Genomic DNA, 13,648 nt, shown 5'->3' with positions numbered 1-13,648 from the left:
TGCGTCTTTTTTTCTGAGGTTGGTTTCTTGTAGACAGCAGATATATGGGTCGTGTTTTCTTATCCAATCCGTTACCCTATGTCTTTTGATTGGGGCATTTAATCCATTTACATTTAAAGTTATTATTGATAGGTACTTATTTGTCGCCATTCCTATCTTTACCCCTGTGTTACTTCTTCGCTTCCTGTTTCTTTCTTTCTTTCTTTTTTTTTTTTTTTTTTTTTTTTTCACAGCAGACCCTTTAGCATTTCTTGCATTGCTGGTTTGGTGGTAAAAAATTCCTTTAGTCCTTTTTTTGTCTGTGAAGCTCCTGATTTCACCTTCAATTTTGATTGACAGCCTTGCTAGGTACAGTATTCTTGGATTCAGACCCTTCCTTTGCATGACTTTGTATATTTCATTCCATTCCCTTCTGGCCTGATGAGTTTCTGTTGAGAAATCAGTTGCTAGTCTGATGGGGGTTCCTTTGTATGTAACTTTCTGTCTCTCTCTTGCTGCTTTTAAGATTCTTACTTTGTCGTTGGTGTTTGCCAATTTAATTATAATGTGCCTTGGCGTTGGTCTTTTGGGGTTCATTTTGCTTGGGACTCTGTGAGCTTCTTGGATTTGTGTGGGTTTTTTCTTCCCTATATCAGGGAAATTTTCTGTCATTATTTCTTCAAAGAGGTTTTCTATTCCTTGCTCAGCTTCCTTTCCTTCTGGAACCCCTATTATGCGGATGTTGTTTTGTTTCATGTTGTCCCAAAGTTCCCTTAGCTCTCCTCCTGCCTTTTAATTTTTTTTTCTAGAAGTTGCTCTACTTGGGTATTTTTTCCATCTTGTCTTCTAGCTCACTGATGCGGTCCTCTGCTTCTTCTAGTCTACTCTTGATGCTTTCTATTGAGTTCTTTACAGCAGCGATGTCATTTTTCATTTCTTCTTGGTTCTTCTTCATTTCCTCTTGGTTCTTGCTCATATTGTCGAATTTGTCTTCCATTCTTTTCAGCCACCTTATGACCATTTCTCTGAATTCTTTTTCTGGAAGGTTGCTTGCCTCCATTTCGTTTACTTCCTTTTCTGGTGATGCCTGCTTTTCTTTCATATGCGGGCTGCTTCTTTGTCTCCCCATGGTCTCTCTTCTCTAGGTGTCTGGTTATGTAGTTCTCTCTCTCCTTATCCCAGGCGAAATCTGACCTTTCCTTGGTGGAGTGTAGAGCTCCTCTGAACCCGTGTGTTTGCGCCAATTGGGGAGCATTGTTCTGGGGCTCGCAGTCGTTCCTTGGGTGCTGCAGTTGTGGATTCTCAGGCTTCCGATAAGCTCCACTTTCCGGATCAAGATGGTGCAGACTCTATTAGTCTAGTTATATTGTTTTCTAATGCAAGGAGTGCAAGTCAGATGTCCACAAGTTTTGCTCAATAGAAATCCTATAGAACTCACTTCAGTTAATTGATAAAACTTGATTATAACCACCACATTCTGCTAGCTTGCTGTTAAGTGCTAGGGAAAAGGTTGTTCTCAAGATAAATAATTCTCATGTCAACCTGTTTACAGTATTTGTATGATTAGACAACCTTTTTTCCAGATCTGAAAAGTGGTAAACTTGAACCAGCTTAGGTTTTGTGAACCTAAATTCTGAACCAAGGGGGCTCTCACTGCTATTTCTTTCCTTATCTTTTTCTATCTCTATCACTCCATATCTTTCCATTTTATTAATTTTGACCTCATAATACCCAGGACAGGGCTTATAGCTTGTGATCATCTGAATAAGTAATTTGCTGTTTTCATATTAGGCCTTACAAGCTTCCTGTTTTCATTTTTGTATTAAAGGGAGCTGACCTTGCAAAACGAAGCCAACAAAGAGAGATTTCCACTTCCAATGTCAATAGACAGCAGAAGACGGCACAGATGAAGCTACCTGACTCTACCAAAGCAGGTAAAAACACACACCTAACCCCCTCCCCCCAAACATCCCTGGCAGAATGCTGTGAAACCCTTGCATTTTCAAGCTCTGACAATATATATCTTCCCACCCCCAACTCCAAATCAGCTTCATGAGTCTCTCATGGCTCTTCCATTAGATACAGATATTAACTTGTTTTAGGAAAATCCAATCATTATCGCTGTTATAAGTCCAGTGTGTAACTTTCAGAGTAGCTTCCATTTGTTTTACCCTACTGAGGAAATTGTGTAGGTACAAAATTATGATCGTGTACTAAAATGTTCCTGAGGCTAGTATTCAAGAGGAAAGAACCAAGTTACTTTTCAGTTCATAGCAAAGCAGTGTGTTCTCACCTTCTCTGTTTACAATGAAACTATTAAGAATAATCCACTATAAAGACCCAATGGTATTGAATTGTTTTTTTATAACTTTTTAAAAAGCTTGTTTTAGCCCCTCTATATTCTAAGCAGAGGTATGAGAGGTGGGGAAATGTTGAAAGTGGAAAAAACACACGTTATGCTGGAATAGAATAGAGTGTGATTTCACCAGCAGAGTTATATGCCAGAGGGTTGTTGTTTGTTTGTTTTTTCAGCAGGAGCAGGGGCCTGGGACAATGGATTTATATTGAATCATCTTTGTCCTTTCCCTTAGTCCCCCTCATGAAGAATTAGACTAGGAATTTGGTAACCCATTGTCTGGCCATAAAATAGTAGCACCTGACCTGCTCATAGTTATTAATAATCTCATGGGCACTATACTCCTGCCAAGTGGTTCTTAACTCACTGTTTTAGAATCACCTGGTAAGCTTTTTAAAAAAATTACAGATGTTCCTGGCTCCATTTCTAGAAATCCTAATTCAGTTAGTTCAGGAAATGACATAATTTTGTTATTTTTAAAGAATAGTTTATTGATTTTTAGAGAGAGAGAAACATCAACGTGAGAATGCAGCATCAATCAGCTGCCTCCTGCATGCCCCTACCAGGGATTGAGCCAGCAACCTAAGCATGTGCCCTGACCAGGAATTGAACTGGCAACCCTTTGGTGCACTGAACGATGCCCAATCAACTGAACCACACTGGCCAGGGCTGGGCCTTTGTATATTTAAAAAGCTCTAGGAAATTCTAATGTGTAGCCAGGATTGAGAACCACTGATTGAGTCTAAGCCACTAACTTAATCAACCATAAAACAGGATGAGGAAAGGAGTAGAATTGGGGAATAGGGAGTTAAGTCTGCTTGGTTAGAGTAGTTGGTACAGTGTTATTTAGCATAGACTTTTACCAGGTGGAGCTACTTTGTCATCATTTATGTTACACAACATCATGGATTAGCGAAAGAAAAATAATATTCGAAATTTAAAATACTGAAGATACCATATAATATGATTTCTCTCTGATCTCACTTTAAAAGTATAAACCAATCCAGTAATAACCACCCAAACATTGGCAGTTATAGCTGTAAGCATTTTCTCCCAGACCTTCCCTTGTCCACATCCCTATTGATGCCATAGCCGTATTGATTTTACCCCTTTGCCATACCACCCATGGCATTGTCCATGCATTAAGTTTTAGAAAACAGAATAAACATGAAAGAAGGAAAATTTTATTGTATTCTTTAAACATAGCTCAGTACCTCTGGGTCTTCTTACTGCTTGTGTATTATTTGCTGTGATTCCAGTAGGATGTGAAAATGAGAAGATAATTCAAGTGCCTGCCATGAGAAAAGAAACCAGACAATCTTCAGCTCGCCCAGCCATGTTCCAAGAGCCAGCTGAGCCAATCTGGTTCTCAATGGCCAAGAAGAAAGCCAAAGCATGGAGCCAAATAACAGAAACCATGCAATAAATAGCTCCTGGGTGGATCATCAGCATTTCAAATGATAATTGCCAAGAGCTTTATTAATGCTATGCACTGAATTATTTAGAAATGTAACAATTTTCTGATAAGCAAAAAAGCCTTATAATGGGAATTAAAACTAATAATTATGTGAGTAAAACAAATGCCATGAATGCCTAACGTTTAGTACAGTCACTGCCAGCATCTGAAAACCCAGCATTTCCTCTATAAAAACTATGTAAAATGTTTGCAGTACTATGGAATTTTGAAATCTTTAACATTGGACAATGTGCTTTAGAAGGGTAAAAGTAAAAGCATTTTGTTGGAGCAACTAAGATAGGGGTCATTTCCCTTGATCCAATAAATTAATTCTAGTGGAAATGTCCAGATGATTTGGCCCAAGGATTGGCTTTTAGGTTTATGAGCCTAGTTAAGTGCTTTAGTTTTTGGTTGCTGCTCCAAGCTCTGCAAAGGCCCCTAGAAAAGGTGGTGGAAGTGAAAATCCTGGTCTCCAAGAAAAATTTTGCACAGCCTGTCCCTCAGTCAGCCCAGTGCCCTTTAAAACACCTTTGTATACCTGGGAAATCCCAATGCCTGCAACTTATTCAGAGCATATCAGTCTGTCACAGGTCTGACAGCAGTGAGTACCTTCTTGTGAGGCAGAATATTGCTTGGAGATTATCATGCTCCTCTGGATGGTTAGTTCACCAGTCTTTGACTGCTTTCCCCAACACCACTACGACCCTCTCCAGTTGCTCATAAGTCTACTAGATATCATACATATCCTGTTTTTATTGTTGTTAATCCTCACCCAATGATATTTTCCATTGAATTTTTTAGAGAGAGTGAAAGGAGTGGGGGAGAGAGAGAGACATCGGTGGTTGCCTCCTGCATACGCCCCTACCAGACCAGGGATGGAGCCTGCAACCGAGGTACATGCCCTTGACTGGAATCCAATCTGAGACCCTTCAGTCTGCAGGCAGACACTCTATTCACTGAGCCAAACTGGCTAGGGCCATATCCTGTTTTATAAGCACTGAAGACCCTGTTGAAATTCAAAATTCTGTAGATGACAAAAAATATACTTTTAGCCAAAAAGCCTTCCATGAAGGAAGTCTGGGGCCCCTTGAGAGATGCCTTACACCCTGGCTCCAGATTTAAGGTGGAGACCTCTGCATAGCCCAGTTTCTTTTCCCTTTCCCTCAGAAAACTCTGTTTCACAAGATTTTAGCCCAAAGCAAGACTGCCATAGAACAGTTAACTTTCTGGTAACTGGAAGCCTTGAGTGATTAAATCAGCCTCTTCCTGCCCTCTTTCCTAAGGACACACATCTCAAAAGTTTGACAGCCCTCACCTCCCCAGTGAGCCACTCACCCTTCCCTTCTACTCCATTCCCCAAATATACCAAACACTAAGGGAGAGCTCCATTTGGATGCCTGCACAGTATCTAGATCAGGGGTGGGCAAACTTTTTGACTCGAGGGCCACAATGGGTTCTTAAACTGGACCGGAGGGCCGGAACAAAAGCATGGATGGAGTGTTTGTGTGAACTAATATAAATTCAAAGTAAAGGAGTGGAGGGGAGAGCAAGAGAACCGGATAGAACAGCCAGATCCAGCCCGCTGGCCGTAGTTTGCCCAAGGCTGATCTAGATCATTTTCTTAGGACACCCAGAAGTGTCTTAGTATAACTTTCACTGTGTCTGCCTCTGCCACCTTGGGGTTACTTTGCTTAAACAGAAATGCAGGGATAGATATAACTGCACCTTTAAGTTCTGAGTGGGGTGTTGCTTCATGGAAAAGAAATTCAGATGGGCAGTGAGATGCTAGAGCTAATTTAAACGCTTTCAGTGCTTGGTTTTGCTGATGGTATAGTGTGACATTGTATAGTCATATGCTGAATTTTGCATTTTCTCTATAAAACTTCTATTTTTCCTGGTACTGTATCTTTACCCTTTTGATAATGTTAGATTTTTTATTGATTTGGTTTGATTTCCTTTGTATTCCCATAGTGAATAGTTCTTTAAGATAGATGCCCTTTACCCAGGTAATCATGTAGATAAGTTGCTATACCTCCCTTCCCCCTTTTCTCAGGGTGGACCACTATTAGGTTATTCTCACTCTAAGAACACTCCATTAACAATTTCTTTTCCACAGGTAACAACAAAACTCTGTTTTAAAGTAGATGTTAAGTTTTTTTAATGCCTACAGGCACATTTTGACAAGTTTTCAGTTTTTAGCATTCTTGATTTTGGCTATATGCAAAGCAAATAAAGTAAATAAAGCTTGTTCTGTAGTCAACTCTGTCTGTCACATGGGGAGGGAAATCAAGTAAAATATTGACTGTTCAGACCAGAGGGTTATCAGAGAAGCAAAGTTATCTTAAGAAGTTATGTATGGCATAACCAAGTTGTGCCTGACCAAGCTGATGGCCTCTAGTTGGGTATTTGTACAGGGGAGGGTGGCATTGAAGAAGAGGTTCTAATCTGTGTAAACACCTGGGGAGCAAAGAGACTGGTAGGAGAAAAAATGCTGATGGGCATGAGTGTGTATGGGGGGGCGGGCAAGATGGTGGTAATCCAGCCTGCCCAAGGGACTGGGTTTAAGTCCTAAAGCAATATGGGCTATTGGAATGAGCTACTATCAAAAGGAAAGGGCCCTGCTGTGTTCAGGTAACAACTTGTAACATGGAGCAATCAAGGGAAAGGGGTGATAGATCAGATATTTAACCTGGCCCTCCTGAAGCATTTGTAAAATTTGTGGGGTTCAGTAAAAGAGTTCAATTAAGGACCAACATACCCATATGTATAAAAATATTTAAAATAACAAATAAACCATTAAGTAAAATAAGTTGTATCTTCTTTATGACAAATGTACCTTCATAACCACCTGAAAAGCTAGGTTGAGATTTAGAATTCTCAGACTCCTGTAAGTCCTGCTCCAATGGTGTAGGAAGAGCTGTCCCCCTTCTCAATCACCTAGACCAGACCCATCCTCAGTTCTGGGTATATACTACCACCCCTTAAGCCTGGGAGCACAGGCCCCAGCCATGTAGTCAGCCCTCCCAAGGACAGCCCCAAGAGAAGCACACAGGCCCTGGCGACAGACTTGGGACTATAAAGGGGTGCCAGGTAACTGGAACATGGGCTAGCAGGGGCACACCCCTTCTTCCATGGGCTGAGCTCCTGGCCCTGTAGGGAGGGGCATGGTTGGAAGAGGACAAAAGTGGGGACTCTAAAGCACGGAGCTCAGGACAGAAATTCCTCTTGCCTGGGTCTAAGAACAAGACTATACTATCAACTTATACAATGTAAGCACTGAAAAATAAAAAATAATTTGAAGGTGCTCAAATCACTCTATATGGAAAAATGTCTATTGGCCTGCCCTTTCATTTTAGGTAATGATGACAAGGGGCCTGCGCCTCTCCGTTTCACCATGTGGTTCCAGTCATAAGGAATACATAATACATTTTAAAACATCGACACATACAGAAAGTGATTGTGGGCATGTGAAGTTTGCTTCACTTTAACAGGCATTAGTAGAACATCTACTCAGTGAAAAGCTCAGCAGCCTTTGGAAAAGAAAGATAAACCCTTTTATGGTCCCAACCATTCAGAAGTTCACAGTCCAGGTGATCAGGGGTTGGGGGGAAGGGGAAATAGATACACACACACAAACACACACATAATGCACAAATAAATACTAGGACATGAATGTTCATATTAGCACTATTCATAATAGCCAAAAGTAGAAACAGCACAAATGTCCATCAATAGAAGAATGGATAAACAAATTGAGGTACATGTGTACAATAGAATATTATTAAGCTATAAAAAGGAATGAAGTGCTGATACATGCTACAATGTGGATGAATCTTGAAAACATTATGCTAAGTGAAAGAAGCCAGACACACAAGGCCAGATATATGATTTCATTCATATAATATGTCCAAGAATAGGTAAATTCATGGAGGTGGAAAGCAGATTGGTGGTTGCCAGGGGCTGGGGGGATGGGGACATGGAGAGTGACTAATGGAAACAGGGTTTTGGGGTGATGAAAATATTTTGGAACTAAAGAGTTGATGGATGCACAAAATTGTGATTGACATTGAATTGTTCACTTTTAAATGGTTAATTTTATGTAAATTTCACCTCAATTAAAGAATGACAATATAAGTTAGAATAAGAGATGTACTACCACAGAATATAAGAGAAGGTATCAGTGCAATCAAGAGAGCACTTAGGAAGCCTAAACTAAATGCAAAAATGAGGCTGTCTAGTTTCACCCGCAAGAGCCCTGGCCCTTCTCTGATCCTTTGGTCAAATAGGTTTCCACTTTTTCCCCCTTTAAACAGAGCCCACAGATTAAACACATTCTCTCCCTTTCCTCTTTTTATTTTTCTCATTTTTATTAGGAAATATCTCAGACTTACACAAAGATATAGGGAATAATACTATCAACATCTATGTATGTACCACCCAGCTTAAGATATGTAACATTACATTTCTTAAGTTGAAGCCCACTGTGGAACCCTCCTCAATAAGATCCCCTTCCTTTTCTTTCTCCAAGAGGTAACCATAATCCTAAATGAAGTGCTTTATCTTTCCCACACATGCTGTTGCACACATTGGTACACAGCTCCCATGAGCATGCTTTTTACTCCAGATACTTGTATCCACAATCAATATATGGTGATCAGTTTACATGTTTTTAGACTTCATGTATTTGTTATTATGTTTGTATCCTTCTGGAACCAGCTTTTCCCACTTATGCATTTTTCTGCTGCCATCACCTGCTCTCAGCCCCCCTCTCAGCCCCTGTAAGTTCTGCTCTCTTCAGTCCAGCCCTTGCCATCCTGTTCAGTTTACCTGCAACAGTTCCAAGTCAGCGAGTTAAGGCTGGTCCTACCTTGGGTGAGTCTCAGCCTCTTCCCCTGTGGCTTTAATAGTGCTTCTCAAACCTTTAAACTAGTCCTTCTCAAGCCTGCACTGCATCAGAATCCCCTGCAGAGCCTGCTAAACACAGGCTGCTGGGCTACCCTTAGAGTTTCTGATTGAGTATGTCTTGGGTGGAGCCTAAGAATTCCTGGGTGATGCTCATGGTGCTGTTTTGGGGACCAAACGACGAGAAACACTGCTCCAAATCAATGTCTGGGTCCAGGCTCAGCAGCACCATCTGGCCTCCAGGCATGCTGGGCCATCTATGAGGTTTCCTTTGAAACTGCTCTAGAGCCCCTCTGTCTAGCAGACATATAATGCAAGTCACATGTGTAATTTTAAGTTTGATAGTAGCTGCATCAAAAAAGTAACAGGCAAAATTCACTTTAATAGTATATTTTAACTCAATATATTATCATTTAAACAGGTAATCAGTATATAGTTTATTAGTGAGAACGGTAACACCTTTTATAGTTAAGCACATCTCAAATCAGACAGAGCAGCTCTAAAGGCTTGACATCATCTCTCTCTTTCAAAAATTGTTTTCAACTTGACATTTTAATTTATTTTGGGCTGCCATAAAAGAATTTAAAACAGGCTTACAAAATGTGGAAAGTGATATCTTTCGAAACAAAGAGGTAAGAGAGATATGAGTCGGGATTATTTATCTAAATAAACTCTGCCTGCATATCAGTTTATTAATTGAAACAAACTTATTTTTAACTAAAAATGTTGTCAAATATAGGTATAAGAAATAAAAGTCAGATATCATTGGATAACATTTTTGGGTGATGAACTTTGAAATGATATCAGTGTTTAATGCAATTAACATGGATTTATGAAAATGAAAAACCTAAAAAGAGTGAACAATAAATTCTTCTTTCTCTATCTTCTTTCTAGTTCTCCAAACTGCAGGATGAAATGAGAGAAAATTAACACTTACAAGGTATTAACCAACTCCAATGACTTTCTAAATCTAAGAAAATAGCCCTGTGTGTACCTGCTGCATTTGTGTGCTATATCTCAACAAGGAGAGAAGAAAACACGCTTCCCTCTTGTAACCTGCCTTGCAGATCATTTGGTTCTGTCCAAGAGACCCATTGTGAAATTTGGTCCACACTAAAATGCCTTGATATTTGGTTCTGTCCATAATGCCCATGCTTAGGAAACATCCTGGATTTAAAAAGCCCATAATGTTTATATACACTTCTGATTTATAGGATTAATATATAAAATATCATGTTTTATTGGTCCAATAATTGTATCTGGCCGGATTGCCAATAGTAACCCTTCTTGCCTCAGTAGCCTAGCTCCAAATGCACATGGGGTTAGGTAGATGGCTCAGGGCTCCAATCTTGCAGAAAAGCAGAATTTAAATATCAAGGACCTTTTGGCATAGACCAAATGTCTCTGTGGACTTTTGGACAGGACCAAATATCTGCTAATTGTAACCTGCACCTTTGGATATAGGGCACTCCTATAACCCATGGCTTCAATTGTGATCATACCAATTTGTCTCCCTCTTGCCTGACACCATAAATGCCTTTTCTTTTCCCTAGAGGCCAAACTGGGATTTAAATAAATCTCTCCACCTTAAAAGCCTGTGCTCATTCCACAAGTGACACTCCCTTAACCACCCAGGCCCTCAGTTTTCCATATCTCCTGTACGAGAGGCTATCTATATATCTAAGAGCCTAAGCAACCATTGCGACTGGTCAAGCAAACAACCAGTCGCTATGATGCGCACAGACCACCAAGGGGCAGACGCTCAACACAGAAGCTAAATCTGGGGGTCAGTGTGTTCCCACAGCCAATCTCCCACGGTCCCTCCCCCAGCCAGCTGGCCTGATCGGGACTGGGCAAGATGGCCTCGATCGCCCTATTGTCAGCCAGGCCGAGGGACCCCACCCATGCACAAATTTGTGCACCAGGCCTCTAGTTATAAAATATACAACTATGAAAGTGCCAAAAAAGAGAGAAAAAATTAATTATTTAAATAATACACAAAGATAAGATAAACCTTGAGACTTAATTACCAATTCAGTGATAAACAGTAATCATACTATGACTAAGTTTCTTTTCTTTTGACTGTCACACAAAATACAAAAATCTACAACCAAAAGTTTAGGTATTAATCATTAAATGTGGTCCTACTTGAAATTGTTAACTTTTTGCTGTTTGTAAGTAGTCCTTATCTCCTAGTTTGTATAGGAGACTGATTTCTTTTTTTTAACTTTATTTTTGTTGTTGACACGATTACAGATGTCCCCATTTACCACCCCCTTTGCCCACCTCCACCCAGTCCCTGCCCCCACATCCCTCTGGCCATTACCACATGTTTGCTGTGTCTATGGGTTAGGCATATATGTTCTTTGGCTAATCCCTTCACCTTCTTTCATCTAGTCCTCCCCACCACCCTCCTCTTTGACAGCTGTCAGTCTGTTCCATGTATCCATGCCTCTGCTTCTATTTTGTTTGTCTGTTTATTTTGTTTATTAGAATCCACATGTAAGTGAGATCATATGGTATTTGTCTTTCTCTAACTGGCTTATTTCACTTAGCATAATAATCAGACTGCATTTCTATGGCCAAGCAATGAAGGCCCAATCACACAGCCCAGCTACTTTAGCTGCTGCATCTAGTAACTGTTTTCTAAACAAATATTGGCCTTAGGTACTGATATATTTACCATTCGTTAGTCTTTAGAGGTAGAGGACAGAAGACCTCATGAGAACAAATGTGTAGCCATGAAGTATAGTTCAGTACATAATGTGTTTTATATTACTAGGTGTATGAGTAATCTATTAACGTTCTAAGTAGATAAAATTTAATTTTAAAGCTAGTTTTAAACAAATGTTTTTCTTAATTAATTTACTGGGAGAATTGCTGTCAGTAACAGGTAAATGCCAGGAATGGTTGTGTGATGTTCAAAGCTACACACAGATACCTGGATTTTCTGGACCTGCTCTCTGCTGGATCCACATCCTTTTCAGGTTCCTGTTTTTTGTTCAACTCCTCTTTGTCTTCCTTACTTTCAGCACCCTGGGCTTCTTCTTCAGTTGTTTCTTTAGTGAAGAATAAGACAGACTTTGGGATCAGACATTCACAGAAAAAAATCCCAATTCATAATGAATGGGGACACACATAAACCCTCAGGAGAAGCAGGATTATGGAAGTAACTAGGAAAAGACTAGCTAGGCACCTTCCTACTAGTTGCTGCAACACTCCCGTGGCCCTCACATTTCTGCAGCTTGATCGTTTTCACAGTGACATTATTTCTCTTTTTCTAGTAAACCTGTGCTGTTGATGACTTCTGGCCTTCCAGAGAAAAAGGGATCAGAATAACCAGGGTCTAGGGTATTCTGTATGTTCTAATCAGAACTGTCTTGGGAAAATATTTTTGCCTCACAGACAAATTCCATGGTGAAGCTCATTAGTTCCTCAACCCCCTGAATACTTCATTTTTACAAAGTCCTCGGGATCAGTTTTTAATGTTTGGGGATCAACTTTCTCAGAATCTTGACACTTTCAGAAGCCAAGAACCAAACACCAGGTTTGCCATTTGCTTGTTCTTTTCCTTCAGGCTCCCCTCCCATGTCCTGCCCGGCTCCCTCCTGAACACCTGCCCCTGGGACAGTTGGACATTGGTCTGTGGGCTGTGAACTGCACTGAGCTCAGATTTCTTAGCAGAGGTCGGGAGAGGGCAACGTACTTTTCCCCTCAAAGCGGGGAAGGCCATTATGGAGTTGGGCTTCTCCTCGGCCTGCAGTGCGTTGAGGGCCCCGACCCAGCCGAGAGAGCATGACCGGCCAGTGTGCCACCTGTGCCCACCGCCTGCTCACAGGCTGCCCGCCCCCTCTCCCCCCACCCCTGCCAGGGGCCTCCCTGGTCCTGGGGCCTCGTGACCCGACCCTATCCGCTCCGCTCCGCCAGATCCTCACCACGGGGGGCTTCGGCCTCCTGCGCGGGCTCCTCCTCTGCCTCCTCTGCCATCTCCCCAGCCGAAGACTCCTCCTCCACCTTGGCCTCCACCTTGTCCTCGGGCTCTGGGGTCAGGAACCCCTCTCCAGAGCCTACGGCTCTGCTGCTGAAGCCCTCTGGCAGCACGGCTGCAGCACCCTCTCCAGAGGCATCTGGCACCGAAAGCATGCGGATCTGGGCCGCCTGACTTGGCAGGTGATGTCTGGGCAGGAAGATACTGCGGCCGCCGTGGGGACGCACGAGGATGTGGTCATTGTGGTACAGGCGGCGCAGCATTGTGCGCACCAGGTGCAGGAACATGATGTGGAAGCCCACCAAGGGTAACTGGTTGGGGTCCATCACCATGTTCTGGCCTGGCACCATGATCTCCTCCTCCTCCTCTTCCTCCTCCTCCTCCTCGTCTGGGCCAATGTCAGAATCCTCTTCACTGGTGCTGCTTTCAGGGTCTCCCACTGCCCCGGCCTCCTCCCCCAGGCTCTCCATGGCCTCTGCTACTTCTGCGGCCACCATGGCGGCAGCTGCGTCATCCCCGTCCCCCTGGGGCCCGGAGTTGAGGATCAGGGCATCCCGATCTCCATCTTCCCCGACCCAGGCTCCCACCATGCCCACGGGACTCTCCCGGCCACCTGGGGCCTGGTTTCCTTCATCACTGTCAGACATGGCAGCGGACAGTACCTCTCCCGGGCAGCGATAAGGCTGTGGTGTCGCTGGCCAAGATGGTGGCCAGGAAGAGGAGGCCGTTGACAGGGGGGCCCACCGGAGGGGGCGGGGCAGTGGAGGAACTGTCTGTCAAGTGGACAACGGCCTCTGATGGGCAGGGGTAGAAGTCCGGAAACACCCACCAAGGCTTCGCCACACCACGGGGGTGGGGCCAGAAGAGTCAACAAAGGGCCACGCCAACTCCTTACAAGCTTCAAGCTCATTGGCTGGGAAGTGAGGATTGACATTCTGTGTGTCCAATGAATGACTTTGAGGCCTTA

General features: G+C 42.5%; 1 protein-coding gene across 3 annotated transcripts in view; it reads left to right on the top strand.

Annotated features, from left to right (window-relative positions):
• The window catches only part of KIAA1210, a 78,290-nt gene extending 72,251 nt beyond the window's left edge, over nt 1–6,039 (top strand). For 2 of the 3 annotated variants that reach the window (XM_080652110.1, XM_080652108.1), the window contains exons 11-12: nt 1,808–1,913; nt 3,595–6,033. In XM_080652110.1, coding sequence (XP_080508236.1) covers nt 1,808–1,913; nt 3,595–3,761 — 273 coding nt within the window. In that variant the 3' untranslated portion in view covers nt 3,762–6,033. Of the gene's footprint in view, nt 1–1,807; nt 1,914–3,594 lie in introns of all 3 variants that reach the window. The other variant, XM_080652109.1, reaches the window with a different exon arrangement.
• Nucleotides 6,040–13,648: the final 7,609 nt, after the last annotated feature.

Source organism: Plecotus auritus, assembly GCF_963455305.1.
Source record: "Plecotus auritus genome assembly, chromosome: X".
NCBI lineage: Eukaryota > Metazoa > Chordata > Mammalia > Chiroptera > Vespertilionidae > Plecotus > Plecotus auritus.
This window is presented reverse-complemented; position numbering and strand designations above follow the sequence as displayed.